The sequence below is a fragment of the Temnothorax longispinosus genome, chromosome 2, assembly GCF_030848805.1.
Source record: "Temnothorax longispinosus isolate EJ_2023e chromosome 2, Tlon_JGU_v1, whole genome shotgun sequence".
Classification (NCBI taxonomy): Eukaryota; Metazoa; Arthropoda; class Insecta; order Hymenoptera; family Formicidae; genus Temnothorax; species Temnothorax longispinosus.
This window is the reverse complement of record NC_092359.1, coordinates 22,844,243-22,869,173: the sequence shown is the minus strand read 5'-3', so window position 1 is coordinate 22,869,173 and position 24,931 is coordinate 22,844,243. Positions and strand designations below refer to the sequence as shown.

General features: G+C 40.2%; 2 protein-coding genes across 3 annotated transcripts in view; one reads left to right on the top strand and one right to left on the bottom strand.

Annotated features, from left to right (window-relative positions):
* Positions 1 to 24,931, bottom strand: part of LOC139825324 (uncharacterized) — a 50,530-nt gene that overhangs the window by 10,424 nt on the left and 15,175 nt on the right. Inside the window, exons 2-6 of the mRNA XM_071797970.1 lie at positions 16,007 to 16,164; positions 15,565 to 15,863; positions 15,016 to 15,203; positions 14,787 to 14,831; positions 14,531 to 14,715 (exon numbers count right to left, since the gene is read on the bottom strand). Of these exons, the coding sequence (XP_071654071.1) occupies positions 14,531 to 14,715; positions 14,787 to 14,831; positions 15,016 to 15,203; positions 15,565 to 15,629 (483 nt within the window). The 5' untranslated portion in view covers positions 15,630 to 15,863; positions 16,007 to 16,164. The remainder of the gene's footprint in view (positions 1 to 14,530; positions 14,716 to 14,786; positions 14,832 to 15,015; positions 15,204 to 15,564; positions 15,864 to 16,006; positions 16,165 to 24,931) is intronic.
* The window catches only part of LOC139825321 (uncharacterized), a 39,344-nt gene that overhangs the window by 11,636 nt on the left and 2,777 nt on the right, over positions 1 to 24,931 (top strand). The window contains exons 3-6 of one of the 2 annotated variants that reach the window (XM_071797963.1): positions 4,987 to 5,018; positions 5,895 to 5,982; positions 8,317 to 8,396; positions 19,800 to 19,843. In XM_071797963.1, the coding sequence (XP_071654064.1) occupies positions 4,987 to 5,018; positions 5,895 to 5,982; positions 8,317 to 8,396; positions 19,800 to 19,843 (244 nt within the window). The remainder of the gene's footprint in view (positions 1 to 4,986; positions 5,019 to 5,894; positions 5,983 to 8,316; positions 8,397 to 19,799; positions 19,844 to 24,931) is intronic. The other variant, XM_071797964.1, reaches the window with a different exon arrangement.

Here is a 24,931-nt window from a genome sequence, read left to right as displayed (position 1 = left end):
AACAAATTCGGGGAACAAATTCGTGATGTCGGCGAACGTGGAGGATCGCAATTCTCCGTCTGCCGGGGCACGAATAAGGAGAGGCGGACCCCCCGGGGCGCGCGGACCGCCCTGAAAATATTTTTAATTTTATTACGGCCTGTAATATGGAAATTCTATGGTCGCGGTTATCAGGTGTGAATTGAATTATAGCGACTGCCGACGCGGCCCTATTATTTATACATGGTCGGGTAACATGTTCCCCGACTTTCGCCGTGCTGTGCCCGAGCGTTCGGTCGGTGATAGGAAACACGCGGCGCGCGGATGGTAGTCTATAAAGCCACGTGTCGGAGCGGTACTAATTCGTTATCCACACAGAATGGCGAGGCTACGCCGCCGTATCGCGGTAATACGATGCCTATAATCAATTCCCGAGCGCTTGCAGCACCCGCGTTAAGGAATAAACCTTGACATATTGCTGATACAAACGATTCAATTTATCTCCTCGCTCCTCGTTGTGTCTTGGAGAATTTTGGCACCTTCCTTCCGAAATCGTTTTCTCGATCTTTTCTCACGTACGAATCCGGCACGTGTGATTTCATAATATCGTTTCAGAATTATCTGTGTTCGTAAATTTTTTACGTAAAACTCAGAAAAAAATTTATTTGAGATACCTTGTATTTTACCGCCGTATAATGGCCGATGATATCTCTTGGAACCCCGCTAATGGTCAATTCACTGGACACAATGGGGTTTGAGGAGTGGTCGCTAATCGACGTTGAATCGATCGGCTTTGGATCTTTTCGAAAATCGTAAAAGGACCACGAAATATTGAACTGAGGTATGATTATTAAAGAAAGCCGGAGAGAGAATCAATTTTTACAGATTCTCGCAGAGGCATTCTACTTTTAAAATAGTTTACCTACTGCGCACGCGGAAGGTGGAAATTGATGGATTCACGTTTCATTTGTTATCCAAGATCATATGCAACTAAAATTACTTCTCACGTGTTAAAAGATATTCTATTCAAATAAATTATGTGGTTTTATCGGTCAAGATAAAATTTCAACGATAGAAGACTAAAATCGGGAACGACAAATTATATAATTATATAATTGACACTTAATTACGCCGAAACTTAAATCCGTAATTAATAGTGAAGATGCGGAGATTTATTTTTACTCTCAATTTCAGAGGTTTTAACGTTTCTCGAATTTATATGTAGTTGATGATGCATCTTTCAGTGACTGCTGAAAAATCATTGACGATGACGATAGCAAACGACGCGACACGTCGCGTCGTGTTGTCGTACATGTCTTCTGTCCGCGTAGGTGACCTATTTTAGATCGCTTCGAATCTTCTGCCAAACGAGGAAGTAAGTGGATACGAATAATGTCGTGCATATATCAGCTCGAGATGGTCATATAGCAGTCTATATGGCTTCTCTGCATGGCTCTATATGAACGCGTAGAAATGTCGTTCGTTCTCTCATGCAGTAAAATGTTCCTTTCGCAGGTTGTCGACTTCCTTTTTTCTCTCCATCTCGTTTTTATAGGCTTCGTTCATCAATCTATGCATTGTATTTTCTTATTTTAGATCATTCTTCCTATAATATAAAGTTTCAAAGTTTAGGGCAAGTATTATAAATCTGATATATAATTTTGCAAATTAGAATCCGTTCTAAGAAATCTCTCATAGAAATTAATAAAATTAATTACTGTAATCTCTGCATATAAATTTAAAAAATTGATTTTGGATAATTACATGGAGTTAAATGGAGTTGATTAGAGTTTTTTGATGACATAAAGTTATTTAATCACTTATTGAGCGTTGTATTTCAAAATAGCGTGTTTCACTATGATTCTCAGCAATTAACACATAACCTTTTAACAACGCTTGTTTGTGAAGATAATCTCGAACGATACTTTTGAGAGAGTGAGCGTGTTAAGTGAGATACAATAATTTTTTGGACAAAGCTTGATGGCAATGTTCTGCCTGGTTTACTCTTCACGCTCGGCCATTCAGGAAACTAGATGTTTACGAGCAATTCATGGAGTAATACGGAGTATACGGTAACTTAGTGACACGTGGAATTTGACGACGTTTCGCTTATTTCTGTTACGAAAGTGCTTCTGTTCGCTCGCCATTGTTCACATTGCCCTTTGAATTGCTGTGCCGTCCTAGTTTGCATTAGACCAATTTTGCTTCGCTATTATGATGTATTGTGTCTTTTGGAGAGACACGAGAAGTATTGCTACAAGTTTATTTTTACAAAATTGGCATTCTATTTTTAGAATTTTGATGTAATTAATGGGGTTCTTATCTAGATAATTTTTTTTTATTTGTTGCCGATTGATTTCTCACACTTACAACTTGAAAAGTTAGATACAGAAGAACCAAGACATTTTTATTTTTCTATTTTTTTTTTAGAAAATATGTAGGTAGATATACGTGTACGTAACTGTAATAATTTTTAGCGATTTGCTAATAGACCGTTTAGAAAACTTCAATCATATTGTCATCGATACATCGCATATGAATTTGCGGTTACCCCCTGTTTACGCCGAAGTTCTCACGCCAGTTTCGCCGAGATTACGCCGTCCACTTCGAATGACCAGGCAAGGACCTTGGGAATATTACGGCCCACTCGGTACAAAGGCGTGGAAGCTCACCCCTCGTAAATATTTCCAATAAATATCACCGATACCTACCGTTGACCAACGCCTACGTCGTGCGCCAAGATCACATTTTTTCGATGGCTTTGTACCTTCTTGCGCTTGATCAACACTCATTTTTACGAATTTTTACGACCTGCGCAAATTTTTCATTGAATAATGATATACAGTTGCATTTATGTATCAATATGTAAAAACATTTCGGTACGCTTTCAGTGGAGTTTTATTCTATTTATTCAATTCTTTAATATTCTATATAAAAATTATATATTTTTTAAATATTTTTCTTGAGATAAAAAATTTAGCTACCACAGAGAGTACAGTGGAAACATGAAATAATATTTAATCCCTTTAATCGATATATGTAAGGTTATTTTACGTATTTAAGTAATCATTGAAACAGAAATGATTCCGAAGTGGCATTTGCTAGAGAATGAAAATGGGAGGTATAGCAGGAAGCTTTCCGACGCACGACGGATACTGCGTGAACTCGAGCGAACCGTCAGGAAGATTCACACAATGCAGGCGCGGTCCGATAATCCTGATTTAGACGGGCCTATATATTAGATTAAGGATCGTGAAATTGAATGGTGGAATCAGCGGAGAGAACGATCCGGCTGTCAACTGCGAGCAACGGAGTGTATCGTGCGAAAAATAAACTGCCCCTGGCGCGAGTGGGGTTAGTAAATTTCGCAGGTGGTCCAAAGCTACCTGTATATCCTCTATCTTTCTTCTTCTCTTCTCCTCCTTCTCTCCTTTCGACTCTTCTCCGTTGGTTTGCGTTCCCGGAGTATTCCTTTCCGTCGAGGAGTGCCGCGAATGTCCTCTCCCGAGAAGGCTCGTAAATCCTTGCATTTACCTCGCGCCTTCTGTCCTTACTTGGAGCGTAAATACGCGAATCCCGACTCGTCAAAGGCGAGGCGCATGCACGCTGGCAATCGCCAGCCACCATTGCGTCATAGCATTGTTCGTTGTGAATTTTTAATCTCATGTTCTTACATCATATACGCATCACACATAATTACTAAATTGTTAATATTACAGTCACTGCTACCATTCGCGATGTTAAAGACAAGCTATTTTACGTTAGTTACATTAAAACTTATAAAATTACATTAATCAAAACAGGACTATTTATTGAATCGCGTTTGATTAATTGTTAATAGAAATGCACTCAGAGAATGCAAGTAGTTTATACATCTCACAATGTACGTAAGCACACATATCTAATGTATGCCTTTCATGAATTATATGTTGTGTTAATTATGAAATCGCGAAATTACACTTCAAGATGTGAAACGTACGAGCAACAGAAGCGGCTAAACCTAAAACAGGGTAGGGAAATATCTCACGCCTAGTCAACGTCGGATTATTACGTCGGACACAAAAGCCATACCACGAGTCCGTTATTAATGCGACCGATACTCATTCCGTACTCATCCGTAGATACGATCTCTCTGCCTAGCCAATCGGAGAGATAGCTACGTCTAAACCCGTAATTACCATTAGCCCACCCATAGCGGGTGCGACGTTACAAGCCGATTAACGAAAGTTTCAATTTACCTTGCACCGTATTCTACGCCTGTTAATCTAAAACGTGCGTGTATAAATAGTACACACCATGTTATTACTTTCTTGAACTTGCATTGTTTAGCTAACAGCTCATCTTTCTTTCGTGTTGTTAAAAAAATATTTTGTTTATTAGATTTTTCTGTGGCATCTCTGAATATAATGGATTGAGTAACGAGCATATTCAACGATGTAATTGTTGCAAATAATCTTCAAAATCTCACAAAGATGCTCATTATAACAATATGAATATTGACGAAATAGAATCCGTAAACTACGTCTTTAATATCGATATCTTTGATATCGGTGTCTTCTCTGTCGAGAAGTGCCGGTGTTACAATCATCGAGTCATCGTGCCCGTGGCGGGAGCGTGCCTTTAAGGTTTCTCACCGGTGTTCACCACCGACGTCATCGCGTATCGTTATTTAACGTGAGACTCGAGTCAATCAATCATTCGTTAGCGATATATGCGATCCGTGATCGCGGCGCGCGATGGTCTCGTGCGGTCTATTAAGCTTGCGCTATTAATTAACCAGAAATAGGGAATGACTTGCGATATTGTACATACATCCGTACGGGTCTCATACGAGACGAAGGTATGCAGCGATGGTAATCATCGCGGAGATGAAGTCGTTCAGAGATGCCGTTTAAAGTTTCTCCCGAAGCACCGCTGCAGTCGCGGCTGTCGCTAAGCTAAGGGTTATTAATTATTTCTCGCTGGCGTTTTCCTCGGTGATGAATGTTGTCTTCTTTTTTGTTTCAGGCGATAGCGAAGAATCTGCAGCCGGAGCAACGGTGAGTATCGGGGATGACTTGTCGTTTGGACACCTCTCGTGTAAACATCGCCGGCCAACCGCCTCTCTTTCATTCCGCAAATATCTGTACCGCGTTTACAACACGGTGCAGAATTTCTCTCCTTGTAGACAGGAGATGATGCATGAGCGTACTAAAGCACATTAGCGAGATCCGACGCGGAGTGGTGTCGCGTCGCGGTAACCCGACGCGCGAAAAGAAAAAAGAAAGGAGTATTAGTCGTTCGTCGATAAATCGTGGCCGCTCGTGGAAATTATAGTAATGATTATAGTGGTGCGTTCGAAGAGAGACGTGATACTTCTCACTCGAGAACTCTCAGCTACATAAATCTGCCGGGTCACATTAGCTCGCCGCTAATTGCTTTTAAATCGACCAGTGTATCCTAATAAATTTCACGAGTTTTTTTTTTAATAACATTTCGGCGCGGACACGAGCGAGGGTTGTTTATTTATGGGAAATCATTCGGGGCAAAGCGTGGTCGTGCTCGTTTCTGTATCTACGCACGCACGCACGCACGCACGCACCTGGTACGTCTCAAAGGTTTTGATATATCGAAAGGGATGGTGAAACTATTTGGGCCGACACCCCCGCCTAATCCGATCCCTTTCGTTTGGAGCCTCGGAGATTCCTTGCTTTCCTTAATATATCATCCAGTCGTACAGATCGCGCCCCTCGAGAAGAATCTCCCTCTGTGTACGCCGTCTTAACCGACTAGATTCTCCTATCTTCTTTATATCTATAAACGAAGAAAGACGTCGTTTTATGATTCAAGTAGCGCAGGAATTTTACGAGCGATCGATAAATCGAAACACCACTCAGCGCGCATATTATAATCCGGCCATGTGTCCGTTGTTGCAGATTTACTACCGCAAAATTGCTGCAAGCCTTTCCTCATCTCAAGTATATCGTCGACTTGACCAATACTTATCGCTACTATGACAAAAAGGTAAGGGATACAAAGCCGAAACTTGATTTTAGCATGCATAACCAAACGACCGATTTTTACCGACTTGAACAATAATCGCTCTACATAATCGATAATTAATACATACCGATATAATCACGCTAATTTTGAGAGAAATGTTGTAAACATGTTACAGAACGTAACGTAGAAAATAAATAAATTTGAGATTGTTACACGCGATTAAAAAGGGGCCATACGCAGGCAATATCGTTTGATGAAATAATACTGATGTAGCTACATGAATTTAATGCGGAAACATATCGCGTATCGTTCGAATTTCAAGCCGTAATTCGCTATGTTTATGCACGCGCTCCCTTACCTTTTAGTAACTCGAGATGAGAGACGTCTTCTCTTTTCACTCTCCCGCAAGTTGTCACCTGCTGCATTCCTTGATCGGGCAGATATACAAATTCTCTCTTTCCTTTTCTCAAACTTCACGGTTCAACTATCTGTTATCGTTGTTCGTCTATCATATCTCCCCCGGTTTCATCTGCCCCTCTTCGTTCGTTCTCGCTTTGACATTCTAATATCGCATCAGAGTCAGTTTCCGACTTGAGAACGCTCTGAGAGCGGTCCTAATTTGTAGCGAGGGTAAGAGGGGTCGGGAGCTAATGAACTTATTATTAGATTTTTGGAATAGCCAGCTGCCACAACGACTCGATCGGCTGACTGACTGCCGGTCCGAGCCGTTGTGCCGAACGGGAATGTGTCCGCGATGCTTTCTGGGTCAGCTGTCAGAAAGAAGGACCGAAGACCGATCAATTATATTAATAAGCCGTGGAGTCGGTTCAGTCGCTTCTCCGCTTTTTGCCCCGGCCCCACCGACGTTTGGACAGCCATTTGCCACGCGAGGAGAGTGAGGAATCCCAGGGGGATATATGTTTTAAAAAAACATTATACACGCCGCCGTGAACATCAATAGCGCTGCGGGGCAACGATAATTAACAGAGAGATCTCTCTCGGTGTCGCCCACGCCTAATTAGAGCGCATTATACATGTATAATGAAGCGCTTAGTCGGTCCTTTAATTTTCCTGCCCGTGGCCGATGTCATGGGGGAAAACAAGATTGTAGAGACAAAGGACCTCGCATACCGGTTCGTAAAGATTTTATCGTTAGATGTGTCTTTTACTCTCCCAGTTTTGTGTATATTTACATATACAAAACTCTTGCTGTTTGCGTACGCGGTGCACGCTGAGTTTTCTATCTTTTTCTTCTTAAAATCTCAGAAATACGATGAGCTCCATTAGATACGGTTAGAGAATCTCTCCTATATGAAGAGAATTATTTATAAGTGTAATTGTTATTATAAAATTTCTCGTTCTCGAGAATTAAATTTCTTTTCTTCTGATTTATTATAAAGTAACTTGTAACTTTGCTTTTATTATGATTGAAAATCGGAGATTTTCTTGAACGTGCGAAAGAATTTCTTGCGCATTATCGACGGTCCGAGAAAAGAAAATAGGTTCGATATAGCCATTAAGCGCAATAGTGCACGATCACCAGGATTGAGTTTCTAATATCTCGCTAAAAGCAAAGTCGAAAAGATTGATTATTATGACGTGATCTGTCATCAGAGTGGAAAAACTAGTCGTAACTGTTATCTGACATCACTCAGGTTAGAGTTACTGTGTTATTATTGTTATTGTTAAACGGCGTTTTTTAAAGATGACGATAAATGTTAACGGGGCACAAGATATTGCTCCATTTTTTAATTAATTTTTGTCTCATGTTATTCATATTTTTTCGCAACGATTTATTTTTATATTATATTCATTAGCTTATTACGGTTCAAATTTGTTAATAGTACGGTTGGAAGTATCATCCAAGAGACAGATAATGGCGAGATTCATGAATATGCAACATACGTTGTTGCTTCTAGGCGGACACGCGGGTATCAAATAATTCCTTTCGAGATACAAATGATTGTGAATCTTTCTTTCATTCGTGTCGATTAGTCTACGGAGTATTTTTCCTTTCTGCCCTTGCACATTTTGTATCTAATGATCGGTTGTTTCGATTTCCGAACGTTCAGTTTACGTCGTACTTGAATAACAAACACGTTCGCACTCAGAAACGTATGATTATCCGCATTGTTTGTAATTGACGGTTTTACGTGTGACAATTAGCGATGCTAATGAGTGCGCCGGGGCGGTTTAACAGGACAATAGCTTGGTCGATCAGATTATACGCGTGTTCAATTCAATACGCGTTCTATTAATGCATCTGCGTTTCATGCGACGGAGAATATTATGTTTTTATTACGCAACATCACATATGCATGTGATTGTTCATTGTTGTTAACGGTTCTGTTACAGGAATTTACAAATGCTGGTATTAAATATGAGAAGATTGCTATTCCAGGGAGGAAGATACCAACTAGGGATATAATCGAAAAGTAAGTATGCGAATGATTTTATTTACAATGCTAGATACAATTATATAAAACGTCAATGACATAACGGTGCTCGTGATATTTATATTGGCTCGATAAATGTATGATATGATCATTAAAAGTCTCAGTTTGCTTAAAATACATCTTTGAAAATTGCGAATTTTGCAGATATATGTAGTCTTAACACTTCTTTTGTCGTAACATATTTTAAACTGATTAAAATTCAGGAAAATTATTTATGTGTACTTAAAAAAAGATTAGTCTGACATGGAATGGCTCTCCATTGAATCTAACAATCCATTCGATTTAATGTCAGGCACGCGTGCAAGACAACGTGAACCTTTTCTGGTACGACTTGCGTTAACCTCTCGCTTAATGCCAATCGTATTTCATATTTATTATCCCTTCATGGCGATTGGCGATTGATCAGCGCGCGATTCGCATAGCGCAGGTGACGGCCGGTTAATCATTCGCCTGCAAATCATGTTACTTTAACAAGGAAGCCGAGCCCGGCATGTACCGTTTTTCTGGTTCTCGGCATTCCGCCGTCGAGAAATCAGGGGCGAATATCGCGTCTGAAATTTATCGCTCCATCGCTCTTTCTCTTTCTCCTTTCTCTTCCTCTCTTTCTCTCCTTCCTTGGATATTTTCGTTCACTAATTTAGACCGTAAAGCGTCAGCTATACAGCGAATCGTGTTACACTATTATTCGGAATACCTTGGTTCACATTGCAGCGAGGAATGAGTTTAGTTACGAGTATCTCGACGATTTTTTTTGGCTTTAATTATTTGCCAATTGTGATCTGCAACTCCACGCTCAATAATATTATTAGATAAATTTCTAGTTTTCGTTATGTCTTTTGACATCTTTGGTTAAAAATGTACATTGTGTATAAAAAAAAAATATAATATTAGGCATTCTTTCGATACTTAAAACTGCATTTTTATTATTATATTATATTTTTTAAAGCTATTTTAATGATAATAAAATATTAAAGCTATAACACAAAAACTATAATTTTTTAATTTTTTTTACTTAAAAAAATTATTTTAAATGAGGGCAGAGTATTTTTGGTTTTTATAAAATTATCATTATACTTTTAGAAAGTAAGAAATTTATAAAAATTTATATGGTTATTGATATAGATTATAGAATATCAATAGCTATAACAATTCCGCTTATCTTAATCGATCAAGAAGGACCTTGCGGTCCTTGAACGGAGAGAAAAGATGCAATTACTAAAATTCTTATCTAATGGTCGTTAAGTAGCCGAAACGGGTTGAATAAAATTCCCGAAATTCTGATGTTCAAGATAACGTCCAATTCTTCGTACTTTACTCGTACGGAATGGAGACGCGTGTTAACCTTTGTACGGCGCCATCACGCGCACGTGTGTAGCTCTTCTGCTTCGAATGGTACATGCAAAGTGGTCTGACGGGGCTGGTCAGTCGACTAATTAACTGCAATAAACGTCCAATGATTTACCGAACATTGTGCACCGTACCCATACTCTCCTGCTCGTCTTCCGTCTCCTGTCTCTCTCATGCTTTCGTCCTCTCTCTCCGTTATCGTGTGCGTGCAAAGGACATCCCTAAGTGCTACACGGTCGGATAATGTGTAAGGATTGCGTTATACGATCGAGGAAGAGTAATGCAAGAGCGCCGTAATTAGCGGCAGTTTCTTACGACGTATAAAAACTATTTATTATTACGATAATAAAAGTATTAATTATCAGTGTCCGCTCTCAAGTGTGTTGGGAAATGTTTGCGTTCGTGGAGAAATATGAAGACGTTCTACGGCGATATCCGACGCAATTATTTCTCGCGGCGAAGGTGCTACTAAAAACATTCGCATAAGTGCGTCGCGCGAAGAACATGACACGCGCGTAAATTTTTAACGACGTCACGTCGCGTCGGGCCGAATTTTTCGACGGCTACCGCATTTAAATACTATTTACTCGTTCGATCGAGTGGGAAATAAATACGTGAGATATATTTCTTTAATGGGGGAACAATGTTGACCACTCGCGAGCCAGCCGAGCGGGTCAAAGCACGACCTTTCGCGCGATCATCCGACTTCTCGCTCTCCTCCCTCGGTCGTCGATCGGCCCGCACAAAGGACGCGGCCCGATTTGTATAATTCGAGGATAAAACGGTGATTCGCATCAGCGGTTAATAGCCGACAGGTATGCGAATAGCCTATCGCGCGGATGCCCGTCTGGTCCCGGCGCACTACTCTTTTGTTGATCTCTTTGAGTGAGACCTGATGGCTTTGTGGCTCGGCTGTTGCGCGACGTGTAATTAACTTCATCCTTGATAGGATTGGATCGGTTACCGGCGCTGTGCCGTTGTGAGGCCGATACGAGGAAGAAATAGAGATAGGGAGAAAGAGATGAGAAAGAGAAATGGTGAAAGAGGTAGAACGGAGTGCTTCCAGGGGTGAAAAAACACTAGGCGCCGTTTAATATCCTAGATATCCTTGAACTCTGACGAAAACGCGGAGGTGGACGAAAAGGTGAGATTGCGGTGAGCAAGGCGAAACCAACATAGACATCGCGCAAGGAGATGGCAAGGAGGCCACCTTTTGGAGTCGACCTTTCTCTGAATTTTTCCTATTTGTCTTTTTGGCCCCATCCTTCGGAGGTCGTGGTGCTCGTATCAGCGGAATTTATCAGGCAGTAATGTTAACTTACACTGACCGGAATTTCTTCTCTTTCGCGCGTCTCGCGGTCGTCACGCGTCTGGAAGATCGAAAGTGTTGATCCTTTGCCTCAAGGATATCTTCGCGAATGCGTCTACGAAGCGCCAAAAGCGAACGTGCCAAAAATAGCCTTACAGCGGGCGCTTACGCTCGTTGACACTCGAAAATGGTATTTGGAAGGTAAACGACGTTTCCTTATTTCGCAGCGCAGTATTCAGGATTGACGATCGGTGATTAAAGGAGAAATCGCGGAGAAAGAACGGACGATATTACTCTCGCTCGGGACGGAGTCTTAAATTTCACGCGGCTAATTGCGTTCTTTGAGTGGTCGGTTAACGGGGTTCATGGCAACAAGTGCCTGCCTTTATTCGATAATTGATTTACTTAATGGGAAAGTTAATAAAAAGATGTAAAATAAAGACATAAATTATATCGTAAATTATATCGTTTTTCGTAAAGGCAATTTCATATTATTAGTTTGTGTTATTCAACATTGGGAGTTTTAGTTTTCTGTATAATTATTAAGTTATGATTTACGCATATATATATATATATATATATATATATATATATATATATATTTAGGATTGATATTTCATATATACAATATATATAGGTAATAAATAAATTTGTAATTTAGCTTTAAATAATATGGCTTGTTATTTATAAGTGCCGCGCAAATAGAACGTTAATGTTATTATTTTCAAGAAATTATTAGGCAGTGGTTTTGGTTCTCGCAACATGCAAGCCGTTATTTGGTAGTGTTCGTTCCGTAAACGTTTTCGGTTACCAACGATAATCACGTTGATAGCGGTTCATTAGTCTCGTGTGTGGCGGATTAAGCAATTTCACGTGAACCATGATGTTAATTGAAACACAAGCGTGCGCAATGTGAGCCTGATGCACGATTCTAGAACTGCAGTAATGGTTCGGATTTTTTATACTTGTATAAGCCGTGCATGGTTTTTTTTGCCTGTTTTTCCTATGTATCTATCGGATCGGTTCTATTGTAAGATATACTGAGATATTTTATGAAATAAAATTTAATTTATTAACATTATTAATATAATTAACATTATTAGATGGCATTTCTTTGATTGTCATTCGAATTACAGCTACTGATATTAAAATATCAATAATATCATATGCGGTATATCTTGTTCTTCTGCTAAGAATTTTAACAAGCCAAACGTAATTAAAGAGTCTTAAGAGTTCTCCTGTATTCAAGAAATCTATATTTTACTGGAAGGGGGTGGGATAATCTTTTGATGATCGCGCGAACATAAACTTCGACGATGTTTCCCTGAAAGATTGGTGATTGGTTTCCTTAGCGCTCGGGGCGAACCCATCTCAAATATTCTGACGTGTGGCGTCTCACGGGGCCGCGGTACTCCGACGGTGCGTGCCGCGTGGAAATCACGGGAGAGGCACGTTTTAGCAAATGATTGTGGGTGGTAAACGCGCGAGCGCGCGTTTCTCTTCCATGCGCATAATGCGTCCGAGCGCGTGCACGTTGCTTCGTATTTCCGGTGCCGTTAATTCGGCTCGCCGCGGCTCGAGAGCTGAACGGCGCCGGAGCTACAAGTCGTCCTCGAGGAGAAAGAGAGGAGAGATTCCTGCTCTCGCCTCTCTTTGTTCTCTCCATCTTGGCAAGCGTCTCGCATCGGGAACGACGAAGGAACGTGCGTACGCGCGTCTCACGCTCGGGACCACCCGGGCGATCGCTTCATTACGTAAATTCGCCACCACTCGCGTCCTCCGCGTCTTCGCGTGCCCGTTTCGTCCGTGCACGCGCCGCGCCGCGCCGTCCCGCCGCGCCGTCCATTCTTCGTGCGATACCAGGCAATGATGCTCAAAGGTGATTTCGCGCGAAATACCAACACAACGCGTTCTTCCGAGAACTCGCCGAATTGATCGGACATCCTTGGTCAGAAATGATAATGCATGTATAAGAATGTATTCCTGGGTCAATATTAATCTTCTTCTCAACAAAAACTAGTCCCTGAACACTATTTAATATTCGATATAATTGAGCATCTATAATCAATCTTGGAGAATGTAAAAATTATAAAATCTTATTATCTAATTAATTCTATGATAAGATTTTATCTTAAAGAATATTATATATTCATAAACGTTAATTTACAGCGAAAAATTCTTGTTCAATCTGAATTTTCAGATTTGTCTCATTACGCTCTACCTATCAATCATGTTACGTGTATGATAGACTTTAATTAATCCAATTTGTCGTCCAAGTATTTTATTTTCGATAACTGTTCTAATCGATCAATTTCTGCAATTATTAGCTGGATGAATTATTCATTTTCGAATGGAGATATAGTCGCATCTTTAAAATTGAGTATATTTTAAGCTATATATTTTATATGATGACAAATTACGCACTTTGGAGATAGGATGACCGTGAAAACAGGCGTGTACCGAGTGCTGCTATAACCGTGCGCCTTCCGTATACGCGACTCTGATTGAGAAACAGTCAGTCGGAGTGTTTGCGCAGTACTTCTACGATATCTTCGGTGTTCCGGGATCTGTGCTGGGAGTACAGCCATACAAACATCGGTTAACCGTTCACCTACCTACGACCGCGCGGTCCATGCATTAAACATTCTCAAACACGAACGATCTTACGTCCAGCGATGGGCCAACTTCGCTGATCCGTGTGTACTTGCGTGAAAACACAATCCGCGGTCGTGAATTTTGAAACAGGACGCGGATTTTTGTTGCAATTAAAACTGCTGCGTCGCACGACTATTCTTTATACCATGGATTTTTTCTTGTTTTTTTTTTTTTTTTCATGTGTTGTGCGTACGTTGCACCACCTTGAATAAAATTCAAGCGTTTACTAATAAATCATATTTACATATAAATCAAATATACTGTGCAGAGTGTAAAATACAAACAAGCACGAGTGTACATACTTGTATAGATTAGTTGATTGCATCTCAGTAGTTACTTTGATATACTTTTATATCTGTTAAGAGAGTAGAATTGATAAATAAGCGATTTTACGTTAACTAAGTATCCTAATAATTTATAGATATCTTAGTAATTTATATAGACAGATTTTTAATTTATTCATCACAGTAGATTTAAAGAGTTTTGTCTTCTCGTCTAAATGTAGGGCAAGGAAAAAAACAGTGACGCAAAACGCAAACATGGGTAAAAATCAAAGAAAACGAATTTATGGGCGGAAGAAAGGGTAGCCAAAACTGCGCTTGGAATAGTAGGAAGGCTAGCTCTAGGTCAGCTTTGATCGCGATGACCACACACTTTGCTTTAGGAAACTTGGTCAGAAATATTATCGGGATATAGATTTTAATTCAAATTTGAAGATTTGCATTGGTTTTTCATTTGAGGCATATTAAATTTATATACAAATCTGTGTATCGTAAGAAGGAAGATGCATTAAATTATTTACTCTTAAGCATTTCCCGCAAGGTGTAACCCTAACCATTCTAGGGTATTGTCTTCCGTAGTCCCCTGGATATTGTGTCGCTCTTGTACGTCTCAATCTATACGTTTCAGGAGCAACAGTCGATTCGGAGATAGGGGTCGGACGTTGTGCCGCACTTCTCAAGCGTTCTAATGTTTCTCTTGCTAGCTCTAGAAAAATATAACGATTTTGTGTAAATTATTTACATATCTGAATATGCATCGATCATGATGTAACTTGCCGCCCATATCTTCCTCAGTGTCCTCGACATCTGATGCTGCATCGACTGAAAATCAGAATTAATTAAACGATTAGATTATTGTTTTATATTTTCCTATTGATTAGTTTCAGCAGAAATTAGAAAGTTTTGATTTGGAAGCAATTTTTGTGTCAAGAAAACAAAACTAACTGTTGCATTATATCTATATGATAATGCACTATTACATATTATACATGAATTTTCTATTTACAATCGATTCGCCGTGGAACAATGGCCACTCCAGTTGTAAGATCTAGTCTACGTGGAGTAGTTCTTAAACGGGTTCGAGGAATAGGACGTTGATAATCTTGTTGTATAGTTCTTTTTGGAGTCGAGATATATTCTGGACTAAATTCATCCTCATAATATCTTGTCGATGTACGGAGATCTTCTGGAGTTCTAGTTGAAGTTCACATACTTTTTAGTATTTTTTCAATAAATTGAGATGATCTTTTATTCTGATCGTGAAAACGCTGTTTATGAAAGTTCATATAACATTAAGAAGAAAATATATATTATAATATATATTATATACTATAATATATATCTATAATATGTACTATGTTACATTTTTATCATGATTAAATATAGAAATTATTTTTTCAAATAATCGATTATATCATCTATATTTTCCAACAATATGTTTAGTTTATAAATTGTTATACATTGACGATAATGTGTTGGATAACAATGTTGAATAATAATGGAGTTATGTATTTAATAAAATCTTAATGCAAAAAATTATATATAGGTTACGTACGTCTCAAACTCGGAAAGTGCAGTGTGATATTCTTCTCTATTAGTATCTGGATTGCAAGTACACATAGTCGATTTTACAGAACAAATATACTTATTTCGTAATTTTGAAAATGTTGTGCCGAAAAATTTTACAAATTTGAAATATTACGTCAAAATTATAGCCTTACATAGCGTCGATCGATCAAGGCCTGTCGACTGCTTCTCTCATCATCCTTCACAGCGCAGAATAATTCGTATATGCATCATATCTTTGTAAATGGAAACTTGATTGAACTTGCATTTTTACATTATTAATGCATACTGAAACGAAATAACAAAGCAAGTTTTTTCAAATTCTTATTGCATGATGTGATTTTATAAAAACAATTTTTTTTTTAAATTTAAATAAGAAACGTAATCTCGGCCAAAAGAATTTTAAGAATTTTACGAAAATATTTATATACCTAAGTTAAATAAAGTTTCATTCATCTTGACACGAGTGCCTTATGAATCGTTCGAGGTATAATGCCATTTAACACTGTTGACTAGGCAAGTTTTTATTTCGATCGAGCACAATAATTCTCTTTTACATTTCGACTCGTTTACGTTAGTCAATTGAAATCTGGAATAAAAAATTGTTCGTTTAACGGACTTTGAAAGCCTGACGTGTCCCGCGGATAATCAACGCGGGTTGCCTGTGTGTCTGAAATTCTGAGCGCCATGATGTATTTATTTATCATCGTTTTGTCAGACGGCAAAATTGTAACTTGATATTCATTAGATTTAAATAGCACAACGCGTTGTTCTTCCGATCGAGCTTCTAGATAACGTGTGATTACGCAATCGCGCCGTCTTCACGGCATGACATAGACCGGTCGTGTGATCTCTCAGGAAAGTTACACGCACGCACGCAAATGGGCGCGAGCACGTAGTACGGTGGGCGCGTGCGAAGGACCACACACCGTGTGATATTCAAATGAACGCCACTTACGACCGACAATCGCGCTGCCATAAACGTCGTTTCGCGGTTTCACAGGCGTGTCTCCTTATTCCGGTCGAACTGCTCCGTGTGATTTTGACGGTTTTTACACGAAACAAACTGGAGTTATCGGCAGAGTCATCTCGATAGGCCCTACAGTTAATTAGCGACGATATCACTTAGATTTGAGAAGATTGTAAAAGCGTGTTTCCATTAACACCTTGGTTGCGGAGACCATATGATATTCGCAATACGCGGTAATAACTGTTCCGAGAACATCACGTAGATGTAACGCTATTAAAGTATAATTGTTTAAGAAAAATTGTAGAAAAAAAGAATCGACGTAATCGAATGAAGATAAATTTACATATTAGCAATATTACTTGCTAATATAACTGAATTAAATAATGTTGAATTTACGTGATAATATAGTTGAAGTGTGTTACAGATGATTAATAGTGCCAGTTTTATGTGTATATTATGTAATTGTATGAATACTAGAATATATGTATATATAATATTCTAGATTAATTTTTGTAATTGTTAAAGGGCGGAAAACAGGTTGGAAGGACAAATTAAAAACGCGCGAAATTATATGACATAACGAGCGGAACTGCATTTAGCTATTTGCTAGTAACCGAATCGATCGGTTTGCGGTCTCTAGCATAGAAACGCTCAAGATAAATGACACTTCTCGATATTGAATAAAAAGGTAAACACTCGATACGCGGTGAAATCTATGCATTCATAGCGGCCAACGCAGTAAAATATTCCTAGAAGGAATTCATCCACTGATAGATGACTGGTTTTATAAATATTGATGGCCGCGGGTCTTACATAGCGGGTCAGAGAGCTTTTGATTTTGGTTTTCCGACGGGGGGATGGCGTCGGAAATATGGCCATCGCGCTGATGACGCCAACGATGATGATGATGATCATGATGATGATGATGGAGCTGGTTCTCGATATTGGGTTCTTCGAGGGGAATTCCTACTGGGCAGAGCGCGAAGCGCCGTGTACAACGACACCTCCGCGTCCATCTCGAATCTGTAATTCAAATCCGAAAGTCAAATTAATTTAACGCTCGTCATTTTTCACGTTTCGGCGGCGCCGCGCCGCGCCGCTCCGCGGCACGCGGAGCCCCGGCAGCTATCCTTCGATATTTCATCCCGTAGAAGGCTGTGGCCCACACTCTCCCCCCGTGATAGATGCATCTCCTCGTGATTGTGCTGTCACGCTCTTGAACCGTGGAAGACGCGCCACGAATATTTCAAGTATTACAAATAATGTGCGACCGTGGGAGCGAGTGACAGTTGACGTTGCGCGCGCTATTTCGCTACCAATACGTACATGGAAGATTTATCTCATTCCTTGCACTGACCTTGCACAGACTATGTGTCGCGAGCTACATATATAGAGTCGTGTAAATTTGTCGTATCTCATGTGCACTTTATGACAATGAATTATGACAATGAATTTTTCACCAGGTTGTTCAACTTATGGAGACGTATTGATGTAGTTAATGCCCCTAAGAATAACGATGATGTTTACGATTCGATTGGAGTACAATCCAAAACGAGATGCACCTATTTCGAGAGTCATTATGAGTTAACAAGCTCTCGCAGGTTATAAATATCTCTCACCTTATAACCTATCGATATTGAACGGTGGTTGAGACCAGTCGGCAAGCCGTGAATGAGTTAGTGCTTATAATCGCGTTAGCCTAATCGGTGCTGTAGGGAGTCCGTTTCGGAGTTGAAAGGGACCAAAGGCACTAAAACGGTCCTATTAAATTTCTATAGACCGCCACAATTGGGCCACCCAATCCCCAATACAATAACGAGCGTACAGTAACTTTTCGGAGAACTAAATCTATCTAGGTTCGGTGAAGAGGATGAAACGATTTCATGCTTGTCACCACTATTCTCATTTCCTTGGAAACTAAATGTTAGCATATTTCTTAAATTTATTTCAACATGAGATCTCGGTGTCTCTTTCAAATTATTAATTAATCTTGGGTTGTGCAAAGTTTGAGCGAAAGATTTCATAATGATGTAAAATATTAAATTTATGCAAGACAAATCAGTTTCACGTTGGCATTAATTATTATCGAAACATTTCGCTTGGCTCAGCGCATATGGAATATTTTCGAGAAATTCTCGAAGAAAAAGACACGTGAACAGCTTTTTATATAATTTATCGAGCAATCGAAGTAGGCTTAATCCGTTAACGAATTCTTTTCCTTCTCCGCCCTCGGCGACGACGGTGAAGGGAAACCGACGTGATGCACGACTGCACCCCCATAAATTATTATGTAACCGCCACCCGAATATCTGCGAAGTTTCAGAAATCTCTTTCTCGTCTCTCCATTTCTCTTGTCTTCTATCCCATAGATCACAAAGAAGCCGCCAGTAAGTTCACGGTAAAGTTTATAGGAGACAAAAGGGGAAATGTGTTGGCCGCTGAAAAATCGCCGGCGCTGCAGCTATTATTAATCCACGTCGGAAACGCGTGAGTCCCGTTGCGACGTGTTTTCATGACATAATTTGGAATCGATTTAACTTCTTAGCGCCTCTGCGTGACGCGTAAAGGACTCTTACTCGCCTGCACCCGTCCGTAACTCAGGACGTACAACATTCCGGCTCTTAAGTCTCATTACCATACTCCTTCGTTTGCCGCTCGGGTTCTGCATACCTATTACATAGCTATTACACTGCTGCCGGTTTGCTCGACCGGTTACCGGTACCTGAATATTTATTTAGCCGATTACTTTTTTCATCGACTCCGGGGAAATTCGATCGCCGTCGCGCTGGCTGCTTCGTAAAATTACGGGCAGCGAATGAAGGACGGATAAGAGGCTGCTGCCCTTTCAAAGGCGGCGCAGTTATTACGCATGCTTATAATATTGCGCTTGAGATATTAATTACGTTATTTAGTCGAGATAACTAATTAGATATAATCCGTATAAATAATTAGATGGCAAAAATGTTAATGCTCACTAAATAAGTTATTCTACGAACTAATTATTATTAACAAGAGTCGCAGAATGCTACTCAACACATATATGTACCCTAATATATATATATATATATAGGGTTGGAAAGTTTCTTTAGCTGGCTCCGGTCATGTAAAATTCTATACAAATTTAGATTGATTGTTAAAAAGTAAATTGTCTTTTTGCAGTGTCAATTGCCTTTTTTGAAAGATAAAGTCACAAAACTAGATTGCAATCACTAATGCTGCCAAAAGTAAAGATTTTTTGCTTTCTCTCCTTGCAGATTCTTTAAAGTGATGGATGATTTCACATCGACATGCGGTGAAGGTGAGTTTGCATTACTTCAAATATACTTGAAACAAAGTTTCTCGACTCAAGAAATCGAAGTAACTTTATTGCATCTACCACAATCTTGGACAAATATGTAACGCTTTGCATTGATCGCGAGTAGTCGCATCGCTGAGATGTTTGATGAAAGTTGCAAGACTCATGTCTGTGATCGGCGCCAACTAAAATGCATCAGGTTCGACAACAGTAGGAAATAGCTCTTAAGAAACTTCGTACCAACAAACGTAAAGAAAAAAAAGAAGCAACATCGAACGCACTGACGGGTACTCGTGTTTCTGGCGAGAAAAATCTCTGGTGGGAATCCTCGCTCGAACGAAACTGCTGATCACGACTGTACGAACGCATCCCTTTCTAATTTACTCTCTCGATTACGGCTCGGCCGTGTTGTACGTTGTGAGAATGAATGTAGAATAGTCGGTGGTTGTTTTACTCGCGCGATTGTACGATCCGGCTTCTGTGTTTCGAACGAAGGAGAATTCGACAAAGACGACGACGACGACGATTGGAAACGAATTCGACCGGAGAGTTCGAGAGGCGAAGGATCGCCCACGCGCGAAGTATATTCCGGGGCGTTGTTAATTATCTGCCGCCGTTTATCAACCAGTAGAGAAGAAAGTTCCCTTGAGCGTTTCTTCTTCTCTTCCCTATACTCTCGTTTCTTTTTCTTCGTTCCCGTCGTCGTTTTCTTCCTTTTCGTCTCTTCTCCGCGTGTGTAACCTCGCGTTTCTGTCCCTCCATTTTTTCTCATGCCAAACGGCCAGTCATATCTATGAGACTACGTCGGGATCCGGTGGAACACGTGTACACCATAATTTAAGAATCGAGTTTTGATCTCTGGTTTATTTCGAGGTATCTTTAAATCTCTATGTATCTAGGATCTATTGTCGTTGAGGTACACGTTTTCAAGGCAGCGATCCTCGGACGATGCTTGAAATTTTGAAATTTATTCGACAGAGAACCATTTTAAACTTACACAAAATCCGAAACTTTCGGAATTCTTATAGGATTTGCAAGATTTTTCAGGAAGTTTATAAGATGTGAAACTAACGCAACCGAATTTCTTGCGTCGAAATTGCATAAACGTGCAATGCTCGGTTATGTTATCACGATTTACAGCTCTCGGATTTGTATACGTGGGAAACTTATAAATCAAGTAACTCGAACTTTGAAGGTGGAACGGTCCGTCGAAGGAACGAGTCGAGACGCATTCCAAGGCAAAAGGAGCCGCTTAGTTGCCCATCCATTGACCACCACTTAGCATTTATCAATACCGTGTATCCAATGCCTAATACCGAGACGTCGGTCGATCGCGTAGAAATGGTCGTACACAAGTATTTCGTTATTCATTAAATCAATTATTAAATCCCCAATGCATTAAGAAGTTAAGTTTGTGTCTCAGAGTCGTGCGCCAATTTCTTTCCTCTCTTAAGTTTCCACGTGTAAATGTATATTGAGAGAATTATCTCGGTGCGTATATAATTATTTTTGACAACGGAATGTAAATTGTTGCGTTTCGAAAGCATCAGGCGGATATTTATATTCCTTTCGCGCGAACCCGAATTAATATTAATTTTCAGGCACGTCACAAAAGCCTTTATTCACCGAGCATCTCGCGACACGCTCCGTATACGTACATTGAACGCGGCCGAACTCGGATCGTTGGATTGATTTAGGACGGCAGTAATCGGCAGCTTGGAAAGACTCTCTCTAACAAGCCGGCGATATTTTCATGTTTATGTACGCCGGACATTAACGTCCTTCCTCGTTTCGGCGGTTCTTACGTGCACGTAAGGCGGGGCTTTACACTCTTACGCTACTAGGATCTTCTTCTCGTGTTCTTCTCGGCACGAGACGACCAGGATCTCTCCCATCTACCAGAGGCTATTTGAGCTGACGTACCTCTCACGTATATATCATATTGCCACATTTACCACGTCGCTTCGGGTCGTACCTCGCGACTACTCCAGTAGCCCGAAAACCAACCTTCGCGCGCCGTACGGGGAGTGGCGTGTGCAATTCCGGGTGCGCCGCCCGTCTTTTATTCCCTTCGTCGGCGATATCTCGGGGGCACGAGCGAAAACAATATTTGCATGCGACTGCCCACCCTCGTCCATCAGTATGCACGAGGTTGTGCACTGCAACCGACCGACTCCTTCCGTCGCGTCGCTTCGTTTCGCGCTGTTTGAAACGTGACGGACCGAAGTTCATTACAAGCAACAAGGATTTCTACTTCGCTCGAAGAGTTATTTAGCGAAACGTTCTTACACGGCGTTTTTATGCCGCTCTCCTGAATTTCGAATTTATCTTCGTAAGCGAGACTCTAATCTTCTTGTACACGAAAGAAGCTTGCAATAAAGCGAGGCACGGTTCGAAATCTCTCTCGCGACGTATGGTAATTATATTTAAGTTTTATCTTCGTGGAAAGTAACATTTTACTTGACCTCGTTAACTAAATAGCTTACAATCTTCTAAGCAAATAACCAGCGAACGAAATTTTCGGTAAATGGGAATCTCTACGTGGCAATGCTTCTTTTTCTTTAGTAATATCCTGCACAGTAAAAAATTTAATGTCCCAGAAAGTCCACTCTAAATTTTGTGTTAAAATAACTCATTCATCGTGTTATTTTTTACATTTAGAAATGTTATATCGACATTTTTTAGTCGATATAACATTTCTAAATGTAAAAAAATAACACGATGAATGAGTTATTTTAACACAAAATTTAGAGTGAACTTTCTGGGACATTAAATTTTTTACAGTGTGAAGGCATAAACGAAAATCGTGATTGCGTGTGCACAAATGTTTTGACTGTATAGTAATACTCGTAAGTATCTGCAACTACTGTTAACGACGGATGTGAAATAAGTTCAAATAACGATAAGATTAACAGACAAAATTTTTTGAGGTGGTATTCCAGCATGGATTTAAAGATCTCAATGATCTTTTTATATTGTATTATAACATAAATTTGAGATGATTGTACGTTTGCGAATAATTGCATCAGTGTGAAGCCGATACTTCGAATTGATAACGGACTCATCCCTAATTAATGATATTGTTGAATATACAAGGCCCATTTTCGACCAACAAGCATTATTATCGTCATGTTCATTCAGCTCCCGTCGAGCAAGGTTTGATTTCGGCTGCCAAACAGCAGGGTGCTCGGAAAGACTTCCGTAATATCCCTCTGGCCGTTGTAATACCATACCGATGTACGAACGTGTACATATGTACACATTATTCAAGTGCCAATCCGTGAATTTCACTTCTTCATGTGCCGGAGATCTTCGTTAAGCAAAATTCCACATTCCTGTCTTTTTCTCAATGTCAGTACGCTTGTCTTATAGCAAAATTTAATTTTGCCATAGAAATAACTATTTAATTACTAAAGAAAATTATTTAGTATACAAATGAGTGGCTGATACCTTATATGAAATTTTGATAAATTTGACTAAATTTGAAACATTATTTTATTCAGCTTATGAAAATGTAGGGGGAGTAGGGGTTACGTTTGGTAGTTAAAAGAATGACATGTATTAATGCCCATCAAAATAATCGTAAGTCTTCGACAATCTGCTTGAGGATCGGCTTATTTGTTAGCATAAAGACCACTGCTCCACGGGGGTGCTGGCTCCAGATTCACATTAGATCCCGACGTGTTCTGGGAAGATTCCCGTCCACTAAGAGAACGTTTCTGGCGTATGCAAAATTGAGATGACCTCGTGATAGATACCGTGAAACGAGCATACCTTGCGTATCGTGTACGTGTACATGAATGTCGAATTATATCTGCGATTTGTTATTCTTCTCTGATTTGTTTCAATTGTTATTACATTGTCATATATTATATATTCTATAATTTACTAAAAATCTAACGAGTACGTCAATGATTCAAAAAATATAAAGAGGTGGAAGAGACAACTTTTTCGTTACGTACTACAATTATATAAATTTTAGATCCTACAAACGTGTAACGTTTAAGCGAAGCAGTATTATAAAGTGTCTCCTCTATCGATTTTCAAGAAAGATTGAAATTTTGTTCATGAAATTATTTTACATAAATATCTACGATCTTTTCTTGTTTCAAATGTTCACGAGTTCTCCGGTTTATGTTCGATTGAGGTTGAGGGTTTACGTTCTACGATTTTTCACACTGTTATTTTCCCATATATGATAATCCAAGGACTCTTTTACGAAGAAATAGCTTTTATACTCGAGTCCGCTAACACGCTGTTGCTCATTCACATATATTTATTCCAATATACTTCTACATGGGACGCTATGTCGAAGGTTGCTAGATCGAAAATAGCCCCGGTCAGCAGTTTTATTAGACCGTTTCTCTTTCAAAATTTTTCACGGAAAATCTTATCGCCTCGCTGGCGCCATGCATTTCGCGTCTAAATATATATTTGCATTATTGTCCTTCGCGAGCGGTACAGTATCGCGTTTATCAAAAGAGAGAAGGGCATAACTCCGCGCTGTATCGTTCCGAGATACCGATATATTCTGCGTTCGATCGAAGCGGCACGCAGAGAGGTCAAACGGCGTATCGCATGACTCTCGCGATGGGCCACTTAATTCGCCCTGAAAGCCGTGGTAAAGAGGTACGAAGTGCCTCTAAAGTACTCGGGTACTTATCCTCCGCCGCGCTCGTTTGCGCTTCGCTGAAAACAAGAAGACACTGGTAAGGGAAAAGGCCGGTCGTACGGAATCCAAGAAGGAGAGGAGATAGGCGGTGGACGCGCTTCGATCGTTATATGCTGGTCAACTACTCTCATTAAGGTTTGCGGCTCTTGCGAAAATGCCGCCGCCGCCGCCGACGCCGCGCCGCCGCGACCGGCCGGCCGGCTGTAGCCGGAGTCACGAATCGTCGTGAATTCGTCGCAGCTTTTGCCGGTAATTTGCGATAATATTATAATCAGCCCCTTGCTGAGCCCGAAGAGGTGCCGACCCCACGCCCCGGGCCGAATTGATGACCCGTGGAATCGTACGTCTTGCCGCGCGTAGCGGTGCGCGCCCTTATTGGACGCCCTTTTCACAAGCGAATATTTCTTTCGGTTCCCGCG